This window comes from Trematomus bernacchii, unplaced genomic scaffold (genome assembly GCF_902827165.1).
Source record: "Trematomus bernacchii unplaced genomic scaffold, fTreBer1.1, whole genome shotgun sequence".
In the NCBI taxonomy this organism is placed as follows: Eukaryota; Metazoa; Chordata; class Actinopteri; order Perciformes; family Nototheniidae; genus Trematomus; species Trematomus bernacchii.
In genome coordinates, this window is record NW_022987851.1 from 7,633,538 (window position 1) to 7,659,018 (window position 25,481).

The window sequence follows — 25,481 nt, forward strand, 5'->3', positions numbered from 1 at the left end:
AAGACAGTGAAGGCTCTCGCTCTGACTGTTTGGGCAGCAGCAAATGAACTGTCAATTACCTCTATCATTCATTCTGCGGTTTGTCAATTATAGAAGAAGCTCTAAACAGATCAGGGTGATGGCTCACTGGGGGCAACTCAAGTGACAAACCAACACACACTTCTGCCTGCCTCACTGCATTCAGTCCCTCGCTATCACTTACCCAGAGGTTGCCTTCTCCGCGGAGCATGCTGAAGAGCAATTTCAGTTCCTTCACTGTGATGCTGTAGCTGGCCAGCACTCCCAGCATGTCCACTAGCAAGTCTTTATAGAGAACATGGCATGGATGAATCACCAGAAACACACACACACAAAGAAAAACAATAGAAAGTAAAAAGAGAGGACTATTATCAAATACAGCTGCATTTTACAGATATTATATGTCATCCACACTGCACAGGAGGTCCTCACAGGGGAAACGTTTTTTAATATGCATCAACTCCTGAGATAATAAAAAACAGACTCGCTCTAGTTTAGTTTCATTCTCAGTTCATGGTCTGTGAAATTCCATGTTATTTATCATAGAAGCACTTTCACACTACAACACACTACATGATAGGCTACATTTTGAACTTGGAGGAACAGTAACACAGCAGGGAAAACACATCATTTATAAATAACACAAGGTATGGATGATATTTGCATCGGGCAAATTGTCAAAGTGACACTGACTTCCACAGACAATCCCCCCCAATGACCTGAATACAGATTTTAGGGGCTTATTGCAGACATTTTAAACTACAAAGTAGTAGTCCTTAAAGAAGGCAGCATTTTTAGAAAAGTTTCAGGATGTTCCTGCATAACACAGCAACTAACCTTCGGAAGATTTCTATACCCTGAATAAATGAATACTTGACATGTGTCTACAGACCATCAGGAGGCCTTGCCGCCAGTGGATTAAAAGAAAACAACTATAGTTTATTATAATATACAGTGCATCTGTAATAATATGGAGTCCAAGTTTACTTTGTGGTCTAATTGAGACTTTTTTGCAATAATTGATGTCTCAATAAACAATTTAAATTGGTTGAACTATGAGGATTGAATAACTGAAAAGTAAACCAGATAAAAATAACTCCAAAGACTTTACACTTCATATCTTCCATAGTTTTCAATATGTTTAAAGCAATAATTGAATGCACTGCTGCTTGGCTTTACTGTTTTGCTTTTACATGTTCACAACAGAGAAAATACTGAGAGGAATATGAAATTCAGTTTCAGAAAAAAGTGGTTTGAAATGAACTTTTTCCATCCAAAATCTGAATCACAACTGTGCCAGTCTACTGTAACTCAAAATGCAGATCCATTAAAAGATACAGACAGATGGTTTGTTGCCTGACTGACAGCTAAAACTAAGAAGGCACAAGCCATGAAAAAAAGATTGTGTATTTTACATTTTATACAAAAAGAAGCACGCTCACACATGTTTCCTACCTGCAATCATGTCGTCCACGGAGCTCATTCTGAGCAGCACCTGCTGGATGAGGCCCACCTCAGTGCTGGTCTGCAGGTTTCGAACACTTTTCCGAAGGATAGCAGTGAACATGCTCCAGATCTCAGCCTGGCAGGTGACGTCACAGTGGCCCAGCAGCTCCACCATGCAGCCGATGCTCTCTGCATCTTGGATAATGAACTTGGTCTCCAGATCAAACTCACCACCCACCAACTGCAGAATAAGATAAGACAGAAAAGATTGGATTGTTATGCCTTTCACATGCTGCCTAAACTATCTTGTGTTGATTTAATGCTCAAGAAGTGAGCGCAATATATTAAAGGAGAGGTGTCATGCTTTTCCGGTTATTACCCGTCCCCTTGTATGTTATGAAGGTTTTTATGCATGTAAACGGTGTGCAGAGTCAAAACCCTCAAAGTACACCCTGTAGCGAGTAAAACTCTAACACAGAAAATACCTCCCCAAAACGCCTCGTTGGAGATACGTCATTGTCCATTTGATTCTTCCGGGTACGGCATGATGTCATGCCGTACCCGGAACGAAATGGACCAATCCGTGGAGCCGTTACGTTACGTCCGCGGAGCCGTTACGTTAAGCCCCCGCTGATTGGTCCAAATTGACCAATCCACGGACTTCCTCACACACAGGCAGCTCTGCTGATTTCTCCTCCCTGGCTGCAGGCTGATAACAGACAGTTGGGATCGCGTCGAAATTCTCTCTGCAGACCCATTCTCACAGTGTTTATCAACCTTTTTCTTACTCAATATCAAGCCACACTTATTGTTTTTACTTCGGCTGTGACTTTGTGTGTGCTCAGGATGAGTTTGGCTGTGTTTCGCTATGTATGCTAAACAAGGAAACAACACCTCCACGGAGCTCAGCGCGATTCACAACGTCCCGACCAATCAGAGCACACTGTGCTCACAGGGAGGGTGGGGGCTGGAGCTATTGGAGCTACAACGAGCCGTTAAAGGCAGAGAGTGAAATTCAGTGAATACAAGTAGTTTACAGAGATGCTGTATGAGAAACCAATGTGAGTTTGGAAAAATGCACAGTATAAATCTATTTTAGTATACCTCAACAATGGAATTATGATCAGTGGAAATGGCCACTAAACTAAATTTTGGCACCAAGGTTTGCTCTCTGACCCAGCTTTCAACTCTGTTCTTGATCATGGTTTTTCTCTGAGGGGATATAAGCCAAGTGGACTCTGCCACATATTTTTCGGATCACTACTTTAATGTTAAATGTCTTGCCGGGACTGGAAGAAGAAAGTAAAGAACACTTTCGTTCTAAAAGGTTTGGATCAGAATTTATACCCTCAGGAAAACAAAATAGCCTGCCAATTAATGAAAAGAGCAAGGGAAGGGAGTTCCAATAGCCCTGCTGCCACTTTTGAGTCACAAATAATAATCACTATTAAGAAAGTAGAAAACAACAATCAACAATGCACTTCTTCAAGTTCAACAAGCATGAAATTAGCCCTCTAAAGAAGTGCATGTTATATATAGAAAGCACTGACAACAACTTGATGGTGTGCATCAAAGCAAGCAGGCGGAAAATGGTTCTGGATACCCACTGCACATTACTGTGATTGACAGGTCATAGCTAGGTGAAAGCAAAAGCAGCCTAAAGAAGGAAAGATTCTGGTCCATGGAGGTATAAACGGAGCATGGCCTCAATCATCATCAGATCTTGGGTCAATCAGATTGCAATAATGCGTGTCACTGGCTGCTTCAACTTTAGGATTGGAGTTCAAAAAATGTAAACTCCTTTAAAAGCTAGGTGTTTTATTCCCTCCCAGGTATAACACACAGGTATAGCTGAAATGTAAGGGAAAGCTTTACCGGAAATTATGCGCTAAAGATTTGGGCTGACCATGTACCGGGGGTTAGTCCCCGCTGCGGGGGACCCGGTTTCAATCCGACCTGCGGACCATCTACCCTTTTCATAACCTCTGTCTCCCCCTTCCAAATCCCTCTTTGATAATTCTTTTTTTTTTTTTTTTAAACAAGTTTACAACATTTCATCAAGTTCAAACAGACATTGCAATGTTTTTGGAAAAACAGTTTTGCTTTTAATGCTAACCAAGCAAACCAACTCTGGGGTCACGCACTGCCCTACTTCTCCCAATAACATATGCATATGAGAGTAGATGAAAAAAACAACTTGTAAAATGCAATGTGTTTAAGTGCAATCAACATATTACATTTTTGTAAGGGTAGCCTGGCTCCTTTGCTGCGAATCAACATCAATATCATCCCTGTAGGCAACCCAAATCGCCCCTGTACTACCCAAGCAGGGGCCTAATTTTTTAACCATAACTTATGCACTAAAAAGGTCTGGAAATGTGCACTACTTTCCAAACTTAAATTAGTATAATTTGTGTGTGTAAAAGTGTTACAGTGAACTGTGAGGAAAACAGAAATGGCATCTTGTTCACACACTGACCTCATCCAGTCATCTCACCCTGGACATCTTCCCCAACTGCACGGACTGTATAAAAAAGCCTTGAAAAAGTCTGGAAACAAAGCTACTGACATCTTTCCCATTCCATATACTTGTAATGAGTCCTAATCATAATGCAGGTTAGGTTGGCCATAACAACACTTAAATGAATTGTGTTCGTGATCGTTCGGCAAGTTTTGAAGCAATTAGTCTGTTCGGGGAGAGGGGGATGAGAACTACGGTGCAGTATTTTATCCGCACAACGTTTACTTCCTGTGACAGCAGTAGGCCTATATGATATCAATGATGACAGCAAATCTGTTCTCGTCATTCTGTAGCTCAGCTGTCAGAGGGATAGACGGCAGGGAAAAACAGTATACAGTAGAGCCACATTTTCACATCTTTGTGGAAAGACTAACCAAGATGGTTTTGGTTTGTCAAAATGGACCACCTGCAGATTAAAGCAAAAGGGGTTAGCCCTAAAGTCAGTACCAACGACAGCATAAGGAATACCAATATATCAACTGATAATAAAAATAAATTACTTTAAGGATCCAGCGGGAGTACAAAGTAGTTTACATAAAAGTAAGTATCTTTTTCAGACTAAAGGCTTTCCTGTTTCAGCCATTGCAACACATCTCAGCCAGTATATAGCACGCAAGGAATGGCAAGAGCCACGAGCTCCCGACTGAACCTCTTCAATCTTCAGTGCCTTACCCATTAATTACACTATTCACAGGCACGTCACAGTCTTGAGAAGTGGTGTAATTGCAGATTCAGATCCTCAGAATAATTTGTACCCATTATGTTACAAGAGGGAAACAAAGGCATGGATTCACTGATTAAACTAAGTAAAGAGCAGAGCTTCCCTGTACAAGAAGTCTACAGAGTAAATCAATGCAGAGTTTGAATACCACTCAAGTTGAGTGATGTGAACCCCATAATCAATACTAGAAGTAAATGACTACATTCTCTGTTTACATATTTCAACAGTAAGGATGTGAAAGAAGTTAAGAAAGTAAAACAAAATACAGAATTTGTTTAGAATCATCATGTTCCCCCAACATATCCAAGAAACCAGTTAAAACCCATTCTAACTCTCTCTGTGCCTTGTTTATTATTTTTGCTATTACCTATCTATTAAAAGCAGAAAAATGCCAAACATTTTAATTAAACAAGATTAAACAAGAACGAACACTATACACTCTATTTATACTCCCACAGTTGACAGGACAAGCCTGACAAAACTGAAACTATAAGTTCTAAAGACTCTGAGATGGACGTGTAATTGGCGCACATCTGGTGAAGGGTATACAAATGTTTGTACCGACAAGGACTGTTTACTAGAGTTTCATTAGGACCAAATGGGCACTCTAACTGCGTCTCTCTGCAGAGATGGAGAACCTGTCAGAAAGACAACAATATGCAACGCTCCATTAATTAGACCTTCTTGGTGGAACAGTTAGAAAGATGCCTCTTCTAAATGAAAGGCATATGGCAGCTGGTTACCTGACAGCACAAGACCAACATATTATTTGTATTCTGTACAAAATAATAGAAAGTTGGTCTGAAGGACATGAGAAAACCAAGAGCTGACTTATACTGTTCCAACAAACAAGGGGATGATGGTTGCAGTGTTACCAATATTACTGAGAAAAAGGCTCAATGCAGAGGGTTTTTTAAGTAAACACTTATTCCCCTTAGCACGTAGTACGCATTAATCTTTCAGGACACAAAGTCAATGCTGCAGTGGCTTCATACAAAAGAGTCTGAGTGTCTAGTGACCATGGAACTTACTGAGGTCTGGAGTAAAACCAGTTTAAAATCTGTGGAGAAACCTAAAGACTGTAATTTATTTGACTGTATCCATCCAATCTGACCAATCCAAAAACCAGCACAAATGCTGCACCACATGGTAATGGTAACAGGACTTGTGATGCAATGGCACCTTTACAGTCTGAAGGTTAGGGAAGTACCGCACATGTATATCCTAGTCAAATAGATATTTCTGTTTCACATTTCCGAAATGTGCAACACTAGTCATTTCTGTCTAGTACACAGCTTATGGATGTTTGTCGAACTATATAACATGATGTTTTTTGAACAGGCAATGCTTTATTCAATTAGAGTTGTATATTTGACATTTTAAGTACAACTGTCTAATTAGGACCTACATTTATGTTTAAAGGGAACAACAGCAGCCGTAAGAGGCACAGACAAACATTCAGAAAGAATGCTTGCTTCCTCTAAAACTTCACCAGCAGAACTAAATGTTTCATTTTCTTCTCAGCTCCCTGCTGGCTCTGCAGGACTTATCTAAAACACTGTAACAGCAGGAAACAGTGGCAATGAAAGAATACAAGAGGCTGTATACTCATTTTTCTGGCCCTTATCTCTGACTTCTACTCCTGATGGGTTTTGGCGATAGTAGTCTGTCAGCCTTGGTCCGTTACCACAGTTAAAGTTAAACCAATTGCAGCTCAGCGTGATGGTGGAATGAGCTCTGCTGCTAAATCCTTCCTCACTGAGATTCAAAGATGATAGCCCTATCAGTAATCTGCACAAAACAGCAGTAGCTGCTTTGGGATGGACACACGTTCCAACACATTTAGATGCAAATGAGTCAGGACATTCAAAGAAACATTTCATTTCATTTAATCGTTTATTTGAATCGGGACAGTGCACATTGATGAACACTTTAATAATAATAATTGTAATAATTTAACAAAATAATGCTTACAAGTGTAAATGAGCCGGATTTTAGCTTTGAGCTAATTTCCATCCGTAGTCCCGTCACATACAACATATAAGAACATGACATTTATATACATAGCAAAAATAAATACATGATATGCAGAAAGAGCATGAGCAGCATATACAAGCATTTACCACATGGCAGTACAATGTAGCAGCTACGACATATCAAGTGCAGGAGAAGATAAAAGTGCTACATCAAGTGCAGGAGGAGATACCCCTGTAAAGTGCATTTAGCGGTGATTACACGTTTGTTTGTTTCTCAACCATTCTTTAAGTTGACCTTTGAAGCTATTGAGAGTGGGACAATCCCGTATCTCAGTTGGGAGGCTATTCCACAAAGAGCTGCCTTTAATGGAAAGTACATTTTGACCGAAAGTGGTCCATCTACGGTGGACCTCAGTCTCCTCTGGTTTCTGACCTAGTGCAGCGTCCAGTGTGTTTTCTGTGGATGAATTCCCCTAAGGGGGGGGGGGGGGGGGCCAGTCCATGTAAACATTTATAAAAAAAACACATACTTTTAAAAGACTTAAAATTGTCAAAACTCAAGAAATTGTGTTTTTCAAGGATGGTACAGTGGTGGTATGAATAAGGCTTTCTGTCAAACACCTTGAAAGCTCTCTTGTACAGCTGTTCTATAGGTTTCAGGTTTGTGGCACAAGCAAACGACCAGTTTGTAAAACAGTATTCAATGTGGGATAGAATCATACATTGGAGGTATGACTTTACAGCATTGACAGTTAAGAAAGGTCTAATTTGTTTAAAATGTTGCAAGTTGAATTTAATGGTATTGGATACTTTCTTATTATGTTTCACATTTTAGTAACAAGTCAAGTTCGAGTCCATTATGACTCCAAGATACTTGAAGTGGTAATATCACAATATACCTCTTTTACTGCTGGGCTGCTGTAATAAATGATACGGTAAAGTGGTGCTAACATTTGTTGTACTCCCTGTATTGAATTAAATTATAAATTCCAATTTATATCCATCATAATATTTGATTAAACATCTTCACTATTTAACTCTAAGGAAAAAAAATACTTTGTAATGCACTTAATGAGTTTTGCAACTCTTGACTGTAAACAACTGAATAAGAATTAAGATAATATCTGTTTGTTAAAGTAGTCAGCCTGTCATTAAATTACAAACCACAACCTATACTTAAAACAATATCATCAGATGGATTAATATTTATATGAAAAAAGGAATCATGAATTCTGCTTAGTTTATTACTGCAGGCGTTATCGTGCCATTTGGTCACCATGTTGCCATGAATCTGCCAGTCAGTCTGTGTTGTGCCTCTGTTGGTAACAGTTGTCATTGGACCCGAATATCTTAAACTCAGCATGTTTCATGAGTACAATGGGGAATGAGAAACATTTAAAAACTAAATCATCATTAGACTTTCAGATCTTTAAACAAATAATAACACTGAAATGTTGATTGATATAGAAACTCAATATTGACTTGTCTAGGGAAAGCAACCTATTTCCCCCCTGAATATGCTACCTTGTTAAACATTAAATCCATGTTGAAATGAAAAAAAGAAAGCTAGTTGACATTTGATTGTAATCTTGTAAAAGTTACTTTTTGGCAAGAAACTTGAAAATACATTTTTCTGAGGGAGATGTTTTATACAGCAATATGTAATAGATCAAGAATCATGGAATGTCTTTACTGAATATCTGGTACACTGAAAAAAAAGTGGAGTGACATTTACTTAGAAAAACCTCTGTAACAATATTCCACGCAGAAATTGTAAGTAAATTTAACAACCTATATTTCAAGTAAATTCTACTTACAGTTCAGAAGTGTTTCTAACAACAGGTACACAAGTAAACTTTACTGTGCTTTCTGTTTTTGTTATTTAAGTGTACTCACTATTGCATAGTATTTTTTACTTAAATATATAAGTAATATTTACATAATATTTCTTCTTCTATTTAAGTGTACTCACTATTGCATAGTATTTTTTACTTAAATATATAAGTAATATTTACATAATATTTCTTCTTCTATTTAATTTTACTCACTATTGCATAGTATTTTTTACTTAAATATATAAGTAATATTTACATAATATTTCGTCTTCTATTTAAGTGTACTCACTATTGCATAGTATTTTTTACTTAAATATATAAGTAATATTTACATAATATTTCTTCTTCTATTTAAAAGTGTACTCACTATTGCATAGTATTTTTTACTTAAATATATAAGTAATATTTACATAATATGTATTCTACCTTTAACAGCAATACCCTGTTAAATATGGGCATACAAAACATGAAACAATGTACTCTTTAAAACAGCAACTTTATGTTTTGAAACACTGGTACCAGCCAGGACTAAGCAACAGTTTACAATAGTTTAAACATATGCAATCTGGTGCACACAGCACCTACATCGGTGCAGCTAAACAGAATGGTTAGAACACTTTTTACCGATAGTCTCAGTGAAGATGAAACATTCTTAAAACAACATTCTCTGGCTGATCCTGAGGACAGAATTCACAGTGATCTATTTCAGTACATCTCAGATAAAATGTCCAATGACATTTACAAAAGTGTCATTTTTATGGAATAGGATTAGGGCCATGCTCAAAACATTAATTATTTTAGTTTTCAAGTCAGAATTCCGACTTAAAAAAAAATCATCACATGTGGCCCTGATCATATTCAGCACATCTATACAGTACAATGACTTTGCAAGAAAACTAAGTGCAATCACTCATCCCTGACATCCCTTGCTTTTAGTGTTATAGACAGGGGTGCACATAACTGGTACGCAGGTACGCATGCGCGGCAACAATCTGAAATGCGTACCGTCACATGTGTCACAAAGCGCATTTGCGTACCGACGTACATGTGAAGCTTTTCCAGAAGGCGGTTAGATCACCGTGTCTCCGTGTGCACAGACAGGGCTGCTGTTAACGTCGGTCTGTACAGCAGCCCTGCGCTAAAACAGCTGATCACAACGTGCACACTCTGTAGCTCCGAAGCTCTGTACTCCACTACCCGCCCCCCCCCCCCCCCCCCCCCCGTTGACAATCGCCAGAAGTTGGAGTACCAAACACTGACTCCAGGTACTCATCTGAGTACCTCACTGAGAAAGTTGTGTGCACCCCTGGTTATAGAGAATAATTACACAATATGAAGTTGTACAGTGGCCCTGAGAATTCAACGCACTTAAGAAAACATACAAAACACAATCAAATGAAGAAAAAATCTTCACCAATTTGACATGTGCCTCATTGAGCTGCAAATACTCAAAGCACAACAAATGAAACTGTTTCCAGGGGAAACTAAAAAGTGCTGTGTCAAGAACCCCCTAAACAAGGTTTTGAAACATTATCTTAACAATATACAAAACATGTAGTTGTACAAAGTGGGCTCAGGCAAAACATATGAAAAAGGTCACTGTTGCTAGACACCATAAATACCAAGTATTTCCTCTGAACTGCAAGTTGAAGAAACACCTTTGCATACACTTAGGCTACAAGTTTGTTGCACAATGCATGGACTTTTGGAGACATCTTCAGGACATTTAGCTCAAGAAAGAGCTTCTGAAATACCTCAAAAGTGTATTTCATCTTCGGTGGATAACTTAAGTTCATTGCATATATGAAGCCCATGAGCAGAAGGCAAGCCTTTGACACACATCTGCAGTCATCAAGAACCTCACTTCCCTCGATGATGATGGACACATCGGCAGGGCCTTCGTGTGCTGCACTTCCACGGAGGACAACTATTTTCATGACGTGCTCAGCATAGTCCTCTCTGACGATTTCTTTGCTCACATCCTGTCAAAACATGTGAATTGGTGTTGAGATACACTATACTGTACATGTTTTCTTTTAAGTGACTGAATATGCAAAAGGTGATTCATTAGGTTAAAGTGCTGGACAATCAATCAAAATGTTATCGAAACTGCAATATTGCCTACAACAATTTTCAAATCGCAGCAGGTGCGATATTTGTAAAAGGAAAAATGTGTGTCAAAGTAGCATTTTAAATGTAATATTGTCGTGCTGCAGAGATGCCTACACATCATATTCTACAGTCTAAAGAAAACATTTTTGTTTGCTACAAATCCTCGCAAAAATCACACCATGATCATTTAAAAAGGTTTCAATGAAAATGAGAATAATGATGATCATTTCCTGATATCGCAATTGCAATATCAGTTAAAATAATTGCAATTACATCTTTTTTTTTTAATCGTTCAGCCCTAGTATTTAACTAACTATTGATTTTATAGTTCCTTTCCTTTTGTAGATAAAGACGAGGTAAGTTATGTAGGGAATTTTTGTAGTCACTTTTTATTTCTTGGTTTAAAAAAGCTGCTCTGTTCCAAGCAGGAAGTAAAAGCTGGTATAGTACTGGATTCAGTTTAGCAAAAATGAGGTGGGATCGGAGGTTTAAAGGCTCAAATCTTCAATTCTACTGAAAACCAAATTATGAATCAGAATGTAAAAAAAGATCATTAGAGAAAGAATGAAAAAAAGAATGAATGGAATAAAGTAAAATGTTTGCTTTTATTTTAAATATATTAAATACCAATTTATTTCATCTAAATGTTAAACTTAATTAAAAAGACATGCCTTTTCCACATACTAGCATGAGTCACTAACCTGTAGAGATATCCATTTACAAATATTGAAGAACAGACAACATGTTTATGGATACAACAATCATCAGAACATTTACCTGGTAGTCTTTGATGAGTTCCTCTGTAGACTCTCCAAGGAACTCCATCAAGCAGCGGATGATGGCATCTCGTCTATCTTCTACATGTAGCTGTTAAAACAGACAAGTACATTATTGTAGAGAGAAAGCAAAAGATGTTGCGTAATGGTCAATTGAACCTGCTACAAAAGAAGGCACCAACTAGGTGCAAGGATGCAAAGCAGGATCAAGCTGTGCATACAAATGAGTTGATAAACATTTAACTTAAAACCATTTACATGTTTTAGCCTGTAGTGCTTTAACAATCCTGTCCTTTTGTTAGATTCAAAGCTACATGTTTTGCACACCCATCTAGTGGAATCTGAAAAAAACACAAATTAATTCAATCTTTAAACCTCTTGAAACTAAACCATGTTACAAAAACATTTATGTCAACTTAAACTTCTAACAGTACTGAGTTGATCAACTTACTCTGCATTAGCTGTCGAAGACAAAATTGCTGAATGACTCAATTTCCCTTGGTAACCTGTGAAATATATAGAAAGTACATTATAAATTAATTATGTAAATTACAGAACTTACTGTCTTGCAATTTATTGCTTAAATATGAACACATCAATATACATTCAGAGCCATTTTTATCATGTAAAATGTTATTTAAAAAAATAATTCTATCACACATGTATACATACAACTTGTCACTGCATTCAAGGCTAATCAATACGCAAAGTAAAAATAACGTAATAATACTTTTATCCAAAATACAACCCTTCAATACAATGACAGACCTCCGGTTCTTCATAACTGCTTTATCCATAGCTTCTTAACCTCCTTGTGTTTTTCAAATTTGAGTAAATGTATCACTACATTTACTCAGACAGCAGAATTTATACCTCTCTGAGCTCTGCCACACCATCTCCCTTCCTCCGCCACCCAATGCACACTAAACGCTACTTAAAGGCTGTGCTAATCTGCTATTTTTCGACAGTATTTACATTTAGCTTTGTTTGTATGGTGTTGGCTGAAGACTAAGTGTGACCACATAACTTATCGATGTGACTGAAATTTGGTCGGTAACAGATTAAGAATGTTGGTTTTGACGACTTTTTTAATTTACCTAGCCCTACACAATATACAATTATTTGTAAAGTTACCTCCATGGTCAGGTGTCTTGTCTTGCTGTTGTAACTTGATGCTGTTGTACAGTGAGAGGGCACTGTAATTTCAACAGGCTGCTGGAGGAAAACACCAACCATCAAATGAAATGTTGCCTAAGAACAAAAACAAAACTGAAAAGGGAAGGGAACAGATAAGCATGATTAGCTAACATAATGCAAGCACATCTAGTTAGCCCTATATCATTAAAGTCACTGTTACTATAGAAGACATTGCAATTAATATAAAGTAAAAAAGGATGAATATATATATATATATATATATATATATATGAAAGGATGAATATATATGAGACACAGAAATAGTATTGTTATCAGTGGCGGCTGGTCAATAAAGGGCGCCGACCTTTTCCTCCCTAGTGGAAAGTGTTTTGTTTTTCAAATAATGAAATAAATAAAATGAAATGTCACTAATCATCAGAATGTAACTTTAATGTACAATAATGTGTTTTAAACCGTAGGAATACATTCTCTGAGTATGGCGTTATTTTTATCTCTTGTCCTGGGTGGCAGATTACGTCACTTCCGCCGCCTAAAACCCAGGAGCTAATGGTACATTAGCAAAACAAACGCAATTTGTTTGTGTGCAAAAGGTGCACGTTCCCCTCAACTGTTTCAATTGTATTGTTTACTCTCAGTACAGCACCACTTTCCGAACAGGAAATGCACGCTAATACAAAATAAAATCGCAATGACACTTATTATATATATATATATATATATATATATATATATATATATATATATATATATATATATATATATATATATATATATATTTTTTTTTATATAAATAAATAACGATATCTTGTATAGTTACACCCGCTAGACAACAGTGGCGGGTTCGACAAACAACCGTGTTGGCCGGGTGCACCGCGGCGGAGGTGGGGAGGTTCCAGCCCTGAACCTCTACCCCGCTGCGGGACCCGTGGTGGGACCCGTCAGACCGTGCGTCGTCGGCCGGCCGGGAAGGAAGAGACACGCAAAGTGGGGGAAGTCCCCCACCCCAACGCAGCACACCCTCCCGGTCATCAGAGTCGAACCCGCAGTTCGGAAGAACCAACCGCCAGAGCAGCAGAACTAGGCCGTGGGCATGGTGGGTCGCGTTTGCCATTCGATCACAGAGCGGAGAGGAGAAAAATGCAACAAAACATGTCAAAATCTGTTAATATATGGATGAGTGGGAGGGGGGGCTGGACACTGGCCGTGGGGGGACACCCGGACCGGGCAGTGTCCCAGTTAGAAGGAACCGGGTGAAATAGCCAACAAAATAAAAATGAATAGAACCGGGGAAAATGTGAAAAAAAGTGTCCGAAAATAGGCACTCGTGAGGCGGGGAGAGTCCCCTGTCAACTCCCGTTACATTCCTCCATGGTATCATTTGAGCGAAAAATGGCTTTTACGAGAACCAGGCTGGGGGGGTCAAAAGGGCTTGACCAAGGCCGACCCAAAGTGCATGGTGAGCGGACTCATCACCTCCGTGATGAGTCCTTCGGGGGGCCGGGAAAAAAACGTGTTCAGGATCGTCACTTCCTGTACTGCAGGAATCTTCAATAGCCGCGTTCACACCGGAACATCAGCCGTTAGCTGTTAGCACTCAGAGCTCACAGCTCCTCATATTTGTTCAGAAACTAGACAAAAGTGAAACAAGTACAAAACGCAGACTTGTCAAAGCATTAATTCATGGTTTTTACTAACCGGTATCAGTATGTTGTTACGGGCCGGGTCAAACCAAACTGTGCTAAGTGCTGCACTGGAAAAGCGCCAACAGTGAATCCATCGAGGCAAACACACAGACACACTTACCTTTTAAATCGCGCTGTTCATATTTAATTGCAAATATAATATTCCTTGACCACTTTGTCCTTCTCTAGGCTGCAGTGAAACTGACCGCATCACGTAGCGTCGCACATACTGTTGAGTATTTCTTTTGTCGAGCTGGAGCCATGAACACCCCCCTCTCCCGAAATAAAAAACTATTCAAATTTTTAAAAGTGCGCCATAGTTTCCATTATAAACGGCGAATGTTGTCGTAGCCGACAACTTTGAAGCTTCAAATAAGCCATTAAAAAAAAAATATTATATCTGATGTGTGCAACTTGCATGAAACCGGGCTAAGTTTGCTAGCACGATAATGAGCTAGTTAACCAGCTAATGTTAGCTAACTTAGCCTTACATTTTTAATATCCAAATACTGACTTCAGCTGACAAGCTAATAGGAATATAACAAGTTAACCAAGCACATAAACATACTCACATGACTCCACATCGATGAATATTCAAATGAAATGGTCGACCAAGCAGTCTTCAAGTTCCACTCAAATGTCAACCTTCTGAGTAGACTGTCCGTGCATGTCTGCGGGGGCAACGTGCGGGAAATACTCTCCTATGACGTCACCCACAGTTAACTTGCATTTCCCATGTACATTTTAATAGCTTTAACAGGTTGTACAGTCAATACAATAATTTAGGTAATATTTACTTGGTGCTATTGTTAAAATTCACTTATCAAAATGAAGATTCAAAATTACATAGAAACACAAGTAACACATTAAATAAAAGGAGACATTTGGAGTAAAATTACTGAAATACTAATGTATTGTAGAATTTAAACATATAATCAAAGTAATATTTACAAAGCCAAAAAGTCCTTTTTTTCAGTGTATCATCATGACATCCTTCATTTCAGTAGACCATCTTTCTAAGTCTTTGTCTCACTAAAAGGTACAAATAAAAAGATTATGGGCTGACGGAAACTCTTTCAGGTACTGCAAGTCTGTGTTGCAGTTGAGTAAAAGACAACTTTTCAGTAAGCATGTCAAATGTCAGCTTAGGCATTTATCATAGCACACCCACCCAACCAATCCTCATTCATATCATTTCCACTCGAACACAAATGCAAATGGTATTTTAAATATTTTTGATGTTTCTTTGAATACAGCATAAGTCAACATCAAAGAGGCGTGATAGTTCTATATAGTGTGAATGCACTGAGATGCCGAGTCCCACAACCACACACACACACACACAGACTTCCAGAAAATCTCAGCCATGTGGAAGCACAGTGTAATGAAGGGGAGCAAATTAAGCAGCCATCAATCCATTCTGAAAAATTCAAATACCCATGTGCTGGTTCAAATCAGGGTTTTGCAGACCGAGGTAAAGCTAACCCATTTTCCTGTCCCCAGGAGCGGGGCCCACAGAAGGAGAAAACCTGCCTCTTGCTGCTATGGCTAATCATATAATTTAAATTAAGAATATCTGCTCTGGATTATTAAAACGCTCAGAAGCTCAGTGGAGCTTCAAGTCGATGATTCGCAAAGCAGAGAGGAAGGTTATAGAAACAACACTAGACTGTGAGGCAGGAGAGTAATACCACTTTAATTAGGCTCTAGCTATTAGCTATGCAGCTCAAACTGGCAGACCTGTCAGAGTGCTTACATGAGAGTCGTGAGTGACAGCTAGCTCTCTTCACTGTAATAGCACAGAGACTTAGTGAGAAGGGCTTTCCTTTCACAAACAAGAGGTGAAACTACATGAGCCATAATGACTCACAGTCGCCCTTGCATATTGGTCTGATATTCACTGAACTGCTAACAGGCTTATATTCACTTTCACCTGGCTGGCCAGTAAAGAATGGGAACATGTGATTGTACAGAGAAACCCAGCAGAGCGTGCTGTGTCTGAGGAAATTAAATAGGCTGAATCATTATCGTGATTCCTTAATGTGCTGGGAGAAGTTCATCCCACCAACCAGCCATTTATTTTACTGTGCAGCAAAATAATTTAGGGTGTGTGCTTTAGTTTATTTGTTTCACCCCCGGGCTCCGCTCTGAGGTTATGAGCCTCGATCAATTTAGTTATTTTTCTTAAAAATAAATCATTTTTGCGTCATTGCTATGAGAAAAGAGAGTTATATCTGAGCCCTCAAGAAACCCTCCACTCTCAACTGCTTCTGATTAGGCCAGGGCTGAAGGCTCGCCGTCGCCATGGTGACAGGCAGCAAAGATTGAACTTGAGACAGTTTCCAAGGGAAGCCTACAGTGGCCACTAAATTGGGTGAAAATAAATAGAACTGATTGTCCTATTTACAAAGGCTTCTCAAGGAGTGGGAACATTGCAGTAAAGGAGTCTCTTGGGGGCAGATGTGGAGGAGGGGTTTCCTCCATCCAGCTCCACCATATGATGTTCAGAAACAAACAGCACTGCAATCAGCGAAGACCAATCCAGGAAAAAAGTCGTCAAAGAGTCACTATATCTCGGTGGCCAATTCCAGTAAAAGTACTGTCACCTAAAATCAAAACACACCTAAGCCTAGTTCCCACATGTACTGCAACATTATTTAGACATTACCCGGAGAAGCTGTATGTGAAGATGTACATTTCTTTATCATTCAGATCCAACATTAAAAGACCTTACCCTTCTCCCTAGTATCAATTCTACAACATTCACATTGATCAAGTGGAAGTGTTGATGGCGTTTCAATCATGTGCCTGGCGCAAAACCAGAAGAGTGCGTAAGTGCACATTTTGTCAGACAAATTACACCATGTGTTAATTAGCTTAGACACCTTAACCAATAGTGACTTGCCTAAGAGAGCAATTGTTGGGTTAAGTACCAAGCACACTACAACATCTTGCAAGGCGTGGGATCTAACCACTGAACCTTTGATTAGTAGATATTAGCCCCCGAGCCACAGCCGTCAAATCTACTGTATGGAAAGGCAAGAAACTGTAATGTTTATAACCAGCTGTATAATTTGCGTCATGTCCTGCACGCTCCACCCAGTCGCTACTTTTGGCGTTAACCAAACCGATTAATTATAACAATTTCCTGTTGTATGATTCCCTAAACATTGTGCCAAGTTCATGTACAGTACTGTAAGGAAACGGCTCTCGTTCACGAAATAACAAGGTACAGTTCACAATTAAATCAGCCGGCAGCAGACTTTTAAAAGCAGTCAAAGAGATAAATAGATGCAACAATGAGGTATGAAGAAGCAAAAAGAAGAAACAATGAATTGACTACTTTGCAGCCTGTACTTGGCAGCACCAACCAAATATTCATGTGGAATAGGGTTTTCAACAACCCGTCTCATCTCATAGCCACTTTAAAAACAATGTTTCAACTAAGCTGAGGCAAAGGCAGATGAATATCTTTGAACTGTTCAAAAGCTAAAGAAATAAAAGACAAGTTGTGTTATGATAATGTATCTCCCCTTCACTAACGCAATTGTTTAAATTACTTTTTCCTCAAAGATGCAAAACAATTCATTAATTTCTTTAGACTCTTTTTGAATTATCCCATTCAAAAAATAATACATTTTTGTTTTGCATCTCTGACAGGAAACCACTCAAAAAAGCAATGAGGCCAAAATACATTTCCAAACCCATTGGCAATCATGTGCTATAATGAAGCTCTTTGTGGGCTAAAATTAGCTTGTAAATAAACTTGCCTTGCCTTGCCTTGTAAACTGGCTACCAATGAAATGTCAGGTTGCTATGTTGTATCTCTACTGCAGCTTTATTCTAGCAGCTCAAGTTGCTAATCAGAGTGTAAACAGCAGCTCTGATAAAATGAACCCTTGGTACAGATATCCACTGACTACATCTTAATACCGATAGTCAATGGATTCCAAGATTGCTTCCTTGATCCTCAATCATGGGCATTCCTTTCCTCTACTTCTTCAATGTGTAAATATTATAAAGAATGATTTGAAAAAGAAAGATGTATAAAGATAATTTGGGAACAAATTAATGCTTTGGGACAAAATGGCAGCGCCTTTGCAGATAACTATATAAGGCCTACATAAGGCCATTCTTTCCATTCTCTTTCTTTACCTAAATAAAAAAGGCCAAGCCGTATGAGGGGCATGGGTATGGGGCCATGGGTATGGGGCCATTGATGGGGGGGGGGGGGGGGTTGTAATGTGTAAGAAATACGCTTTTGGCCTCTGTGGTTCCATTAAGGTTGATGAATGGACCTCACATCAATGCTGAACCGTGCTAATGACCACACTTCAAATATCTAACCACTCTGCTTCAATAATGAGTTAAGCACACAACAAAGCTGCATACTGATTGGGAAATAGAAAATAAAAGACAACGATCATCTAAAACTCAAAGAGAGATACAGAAACAGAAAGGAGAAAAAGTGAAAGGGTCAATGGGCCAAGCTAGCTTTATTCAATACCTTCTTGTTTATCAAGGCAAGGCAAGGCTGCTGGCCCTGATGGTATCAGCCCCAGGGTCCTGAGGACCTGTGCACGCCAGCTGGCTCCTGTTCTCCAGTATATATTCAACCTGAGCCTGCACTTGGAGACCATCCCGGTGCTGTGGAAGACATCATGCGTTGTTCCGGTCCCTAAAAAGACAACTCCTTCTGGGCTCAATGACTATCGCCCTGTAGCACTCACATCTCATGTGATGAAGGTGCTTGAGAGACTGGTCTTGGCCCATCTCAGACCGCAGGTGAGATCATTCCTTGACCCTCTGCAATTTGCCTACCAGCCTCACCTGGGGGTGGACGATGCCATTATTTACCTGCTGCAGCGTGCTCACTCATACCTGAATGGATCGGGTTGCACTGTGAGAATCACCTTTTTTGATTTCTCCAGTGCATTCAACACGATCCAGCCTCGGCTACTGAGTGACAAGCTGCAGGCTATGAGGGTAAACTCGTCCACCATCTCCTGGATTACCAACTACCTCACGGACAGACCACAGTACGTCCGGCTGGGCAGTGTGCTGTCTGATGTGGTGGTTGGTAGTATTGGAGCCCCACAGGGGACTGTGCTGTCTCCTTTCCTGTTCACCTTATACACCTCTGACTTTCTATACAACTCAGAGTCATGCCACCTGCAGAAGTTTTCGGATGACTCTGCAGTGGTAGGGTGTATAAGGGATGGACGGGAGGAGGAGTACAGAGCGCTGGTGGGTGATTTTGTTGAGTGGACTGGAAGAAATCATCTGCTTTTGAATGTGGCCAAGACCAGAGAGATGGTCATTGATTTCAGGAGGAAGAGGACATCTCCTCCTCTGCCCCTGTGCATTCTGGGAGAGGATGTGGCAGTTGTGGAGGTCTACAAGTACCTGGGAGTGCACTTAGACAATGGGCTGAACTGGAGGATCAACACTGACGCTGTGTACAAGAAGGGGATGAGCAGACTCTATTTTCTGAGGAAGCTGAGATCCTTCAACGTATGCAGTAAGATGCTGGAGATCTTCTATCAGTCTGTTGTGGCTAGTGCACTCTTCTTTGCTGCGGTCTGCTGGGGGGGCAGCATCAGAGCCGGTGACACCTGCAGGATCAATAAACTGATCAGGAAAGCTGGGTCAGTCATCGGCATCAAGCTGGAACCCTTTGAAGCTGTGGTGGAGAGGAGGACACTGAACAGGCTGTTGTCCATCATGGATAACCCCACCCATCCTCTCCACCTACAGCTGGACAGTCAACGGAGCTCCTTCTCCAACAGACTGCTGCAGCTCCCCTGTCACAAGGACAGATACTGGAAAACATTCCTGCCCACTGCAATAACACTGTACAACAAATCACCTCTGGCTGGAAGAGAACTCTCTGCTCCATAGTTTCTCTAGAAATAAAACCACCTTGTACATTTTACTCACACATAATCTGTTTCATATTTAATACTCCATAATTCCATATATTTTGAATATATATATATTTGTATATTTGTATATATATATATATATATATATATAATATCTGTATGTATATTTTCTATTTTGTATTTTGACATGTATATTTTATATTTTATTTTATATTTTATTTTATTTTATTTCTATTCTTGTATATTTTGTTTTATTGTAAAATGCCTTTTATGCTGCTGTAACAAAAACAATTTCCCAATTTGGGATCAATAAAGTACGATCTATCTATCTATCTATCTATCTGTCTTTTTGTTTAGTCCCTAAAATATAATCTTGAGCTTACTTTAATGGACTGTTGACCTGGGGCTGCATTAATTACACTACTGATCTTAGACAAGGTGTACTGATAACTCCAGTTGGACGCAAAGGATTAAGTTGTGGTAACAATAACAAGAATAAGTCATTATGTGTTTGTGCCTCCCATCTCCTGCTTGAACTATAGGAGCTATATATATCATTGAATTCAAACCCACATTGTGATGCTTTTTTGGCCATAATAAAATCTAAACTTGTAGCAGCAGTTTCTTGGACAACTAGCAACAAGGTCAAAGTGCTTCCAGGAACTGCATGAACTGAATGCATCATGATGAAGCACACAGATGTATCAGTATGACATCTATCAACATGCTTGCTGTATTGTGGAAATCATCATATCATTGAGCAGCATCAAGAGAGACAGAAAGAGCTCTTAGGAAATACTACACTTAATTACAGTGAAGTGACTAGAGCTTGTTTTATAGCTGTCTTGCATTAAAAAATAGATGAGAGTGGAAAGAGAGATGAAGACCTCAGAGAGGGAGAATGATGGAGGGAAAGAGACAGAGAGAGAGCAGGACTTGCAATATAAATGTCTCTGAAGTCATAGAGGACCACATATTGCACCTCACATTCTTGAAAGAGTGGAATACTTCATTATTAACTACTTAATCCAGATTACAATTTGCTTATCCATTATCACATAATCATTTGAAAACTGCATCTTTTGAACTAAGGCCAAACATGTAATATTGGCCATGTGGTAGGGCTGTGCGATTATGGCAAAAATCCTAATTATTTTGGTCAATAATAGATATCACGATTATTAAAAATGATTATCCATTTACTTTGAAAACATCCATTTATCTAAACAAAAATGTGAACAGTATGTTTTTAACAGTTGATTACCCTGAACTTTAAGTATAATTCAACTGAAAAAAATAAATAAATAAATAATAATAATTACATTTTTTTTTTTTTTTTATAAAAATAATAATCGTTTTATTTCGATTACGTTGTTTTCGTAATCGTTGCAAGCCAAAATCGTAAAATACGATTAATTGCACAGCCCTACCATGTGGCTTACTGAATTATTCTAACATAGGGATCAAATCAGCCACTATGTCACCTGAACACATAAACAAGCAGCAGCCAGAAGTTTGAACCACACTATTGTTTTTGTCTGGCTAGAGACTGTGAAGCAGCATATATGCAGATCATAATTGAGGGTATTGAACATGATTGAATAGCTCGTCCTAGCCAGGTGAGAGGAACTGAATAATGCCCTCTACTACAGGTGTGACACCTGGAGAATCGCACTCATTTACTAAGAATTAGGCTCAGTCTAACAGCTACCAGACAGCAGCCACCACCTGGTATGTCTGAGTTTCTGCAATGTAGAGTCATTGTAGAGTGTGGAGCCACAGCAAGTCTATTTGACATTCATATGTTCAATAGTTGCTTAACAGTAACACATTTGCAAGTGTTAAAAAAATGAGATCATACAACATAGAAAGAAAAAATGAAATGTTATCTAACGAAACACCATGTCCTTAATAACAGCCTTTATTTACAGGATCTACACAGGAGCATTGACTGCATTAAATAGCAACAAGCCCTACCTTAGCACGGACAGGCCTGAACAAAATGTGACCGGACTGTGATTGAGATGTTGGGGTATGTGCAAACACTCCTAAAGATTTACAGATTGAAGTGTATATGCTCCACTGCACTGAACGCCTGCAGCATACAGATGTTGCTAACCAGCCTCCGGGAGAGGATTCAGTCTATGGGGGAGTCGATCACTGAACATTATGGAAAATCTTAACAATTAATGAAGACATGCTGTGTTTTTCCCTTCTTCTGATTTAATTAAAAATGGCAGCAATGTATTATGTGTCTTCAAGCAACTGTCAGTTCAGTGACAACTTTGTTTTCCACCTTCTGATAATAAACTAGGCTTTGCATTGTCATAGTCAATCAGTAAAATACAAATACACTATATGTAGCTACTTGCAAAAAGTACAACAGTCTATAAATAATATAATGTTTCAACTTGTTTTAAATACAACTTGTGCTTTCAGACAAATGCTATTAAAATAGTATTTTTTACTTTATTGTGAAGCCCAAATCAACCAAAAATAATCCCGACAGATAATTTAACCCAATGTTAACTCACAGTACTAATTATTGTTTGTTTATTTAGGTCACCAATTAGAATACAGAAATGTTCATGTTTTTCTCAATTACTTCAAACCGTATTTCTAAATGAGGATTACAAATGTTCTAGTCATATGAACAATAAATTAAGCGGCCCCATCAATCATCATTAGTACACAAACAGCAATCTGCAGAAGGCCTTTTAAGGTTGTTTGCCTATTTATAGTGAATGGGTAATGTATTCAGTGTGCATTAAAAAAAACACATTTCTCCTAACACATTGGTTGGCTGTGCCAGGGGATAGGAAGTGGACACATCAATGTTTATGATAATGAAAAAATATAGCTCTGCCTTTTCAAAAGTCACAGGAGCACTGGGGTGATGCCGTACAGTTTGGATTGGTGTTCATTTAAAAAGTGTTTAAATGCTGAGCTCTAGCTTTGTCATCAGTCTTGTGAACACTTGTCCCAGCCTGAGTAAAAAGTCAAGAGTGAAGTCATGTTTCCACCGGCAGCATTTCACTCCAAACAACAGGATGAGTCTGGGTTAATTGGAACACAACAGAGGACGCAGAGTCCCCTGCTACTGTGAAAGCATTGGATCATATTTTATATTCTAACCTTTTATGCTCTTAACCTTTTTTTTTATATTACCATATTTCATTCAATATGCTACTTAGATATCTTTTTATTTTATTTGTTTTATTATGTTCTCCTTACAGCATTGTGAAGCACCTTGAGATGACGTTGTTTTTAAAGTGTGCTATATAAATGAAATGTATTATTATTATTATTATTATTATTATTATTATTATATGTGCCTGATTTCATTGGGCAAAATCTCAATCTGGACTTTGAGACAATCATACACATGATCAGTACTTTTCCAGTGTTTCCCCTATACAAATAGTGGCGGCGCAGCGCCGCTGCTGAAATATGTGCGCCGCCGCTGCTTATTATTATTTGAATTAAAATAATAATAAGTGGCGACCCTTTTTCATTTTTGATTGTTTGTTATGTAGATTTGTAGTATTTGTGTTACTGTATGTTCAATAAAGGTGTATTTTTGCTAAATCTTGAGACATTACCACTGTACGTACTAGGCAGGGCCAACATAGGCGGTCGCCTATGGCGCCAGATCTGGGGGGCGCTGCGCTGGTAGCTCTGGGAGGGGAAAAAACATTTTTGACCGTTGGCGCTCATCCTAATTTTCGGCCTTGATGTAACAACATTCATAATTAAGTAAATGTAACACCCTTTTCCCAGGTTACACTTTTCATTTGCCCTAAGTTATCTCAGTGGGTCTCAAACGTTTTGACCACAAATTATGTAAACACATATTTCCAAGGCACTCCTTTATAATTATTAGGATAAATAAAAACAGGTTTGAAATCATTCCAATGTATACTATAGGACAGTAAACCAAAAATATCATTTAAAGTTGGAGAGATACAAAAATATGCATAAATAAATGTTAACTAGGTAAAATAAGATATGAATGAACAACAAAAATAAAAAAAAGTTACATTTATTTGTTATTGGCTATGGTAGGTTATTGGTTATGTTCGTATACTTATTTGATTATTAAAATGTAAACCGATCTTTTTCATATGGGTGTTTTAGAGTTGTACCCCCTAGATCAGGTCTCTAGTAATTGTGTGCTCAAAGTGCACCAGATTGAAGCATTTTACTTTAAAATGTTCAAAAAAAATCTTCCCGGGGGAGCATACCCCCGGACCCCCCTAGAGGATGTGATGTCCACCCCCCAATTCAAACATGTTCATACGATACTGAATACATTTGAAGCCATTTTGACATATATTACCTATGTCAATAAGTTTCTGTTTTTGTAGTGTATTTGTCTTTTGTAGAGATTTTTCATTTATTCTTTATATATAAAATCTCACCTAGGGCAGCAAATTGGCTAGAACCGGCCCTGGTACTAGGCCTCAAGAGCCTTTCTTGTGCTGGCAGACACATAGAAACAAATTGGCGGGTCGCACTTCGCACGTGCACACACTAACAACAATTCCACGCGCTCCGCCCTCACATTATGCTGGGCCCACGTGCCTTAGCACCGCTGCTATGACTCCATCCTAGGGGAAACACTGCTTTTCCTTTACTCACTTCACTCAATCAGTTCCAGAGTACAACTACTGATATACCACAAGGTGAGGATTTATTGAAGATAGCCTTTAAGTTCAAACTTTTATGAAGCGCGGTCCCAAGAGGTTTGGGAAAGGGAAATTCATTGTTTGTGTTTATTAGTGAACTGGGCACCAGGCTGGCACCGTGAAACATGAGCCTATGTTTACCGAGGTGTTTTTTAACATCATTAAAAGTGCAGTTGGGGGCACACATGGAAGATCAACAGCAGTCACATGGAGCACACTGTGGCTGAGACTTGGAGGTCCTCAGACCAGCAGACTAAGCCTCCGACAGCACTGACACTTCAAAGCATGGCAAAAATACTGGGAAAAGGTTACAGTGCACCAAAAAGTTGTTAGAGCGCGATTGAAAAAGAAACTCAAGCAGAGAAGAAAATAGATTTTATTCTGAAAGACCGAGTCAAGACAACTTGCTTGTTTTTATTCAGGGTAAAAATAATGCATTTATCTTAAAGGTCCCATGTCATGCTTTTCCGGTTATTACCCGTCCCCTTGTGTGTTATGAAGGTTTTTATGCATGTAAACCATCTGCAAAGTCACAAACCCTCAAAGTACACCCTGTAGCGAGTAAAACTCTAACACAGAAAAGACCTGTCTATGCTGCCCCAGAACGCCTCGTTGGAGATTTCTCTTTTTCTTCCTGGGTACAGTGACGTGACCATACCCAAA

General features: G+C 38.9%; 1 protein-coding gene across 3 annotated transcripts in view; it reads right to left on the minus strand.

Annotated features, from left to right (window-relative positions):
• nbeab (neurobeachin b) overlaps positions 1-25,481 on the minus strand; it is a 207,674-nt gene that overhangs the window by 145,050 nt on the left and 37,143 nt on the right. For all 3 annotated transcript variants that reach the window (XM_034113170.1, XM_034113171.1, XM_034113172.1), the window contains exons 2-3: positions 1,474-1,705; positions 203-303 (exon numbers count right to left, since the gene is read on the minus strand). In XM_034113170.1, coding sequence (XP_033969061.1) covers positions 203-303; positions 1,474-1,705 — 333 coding nt within the window. The remainder of the gene's footprint in view (positions 1-202; positions 304-1,473; positions 1,706-25,481) is intronic.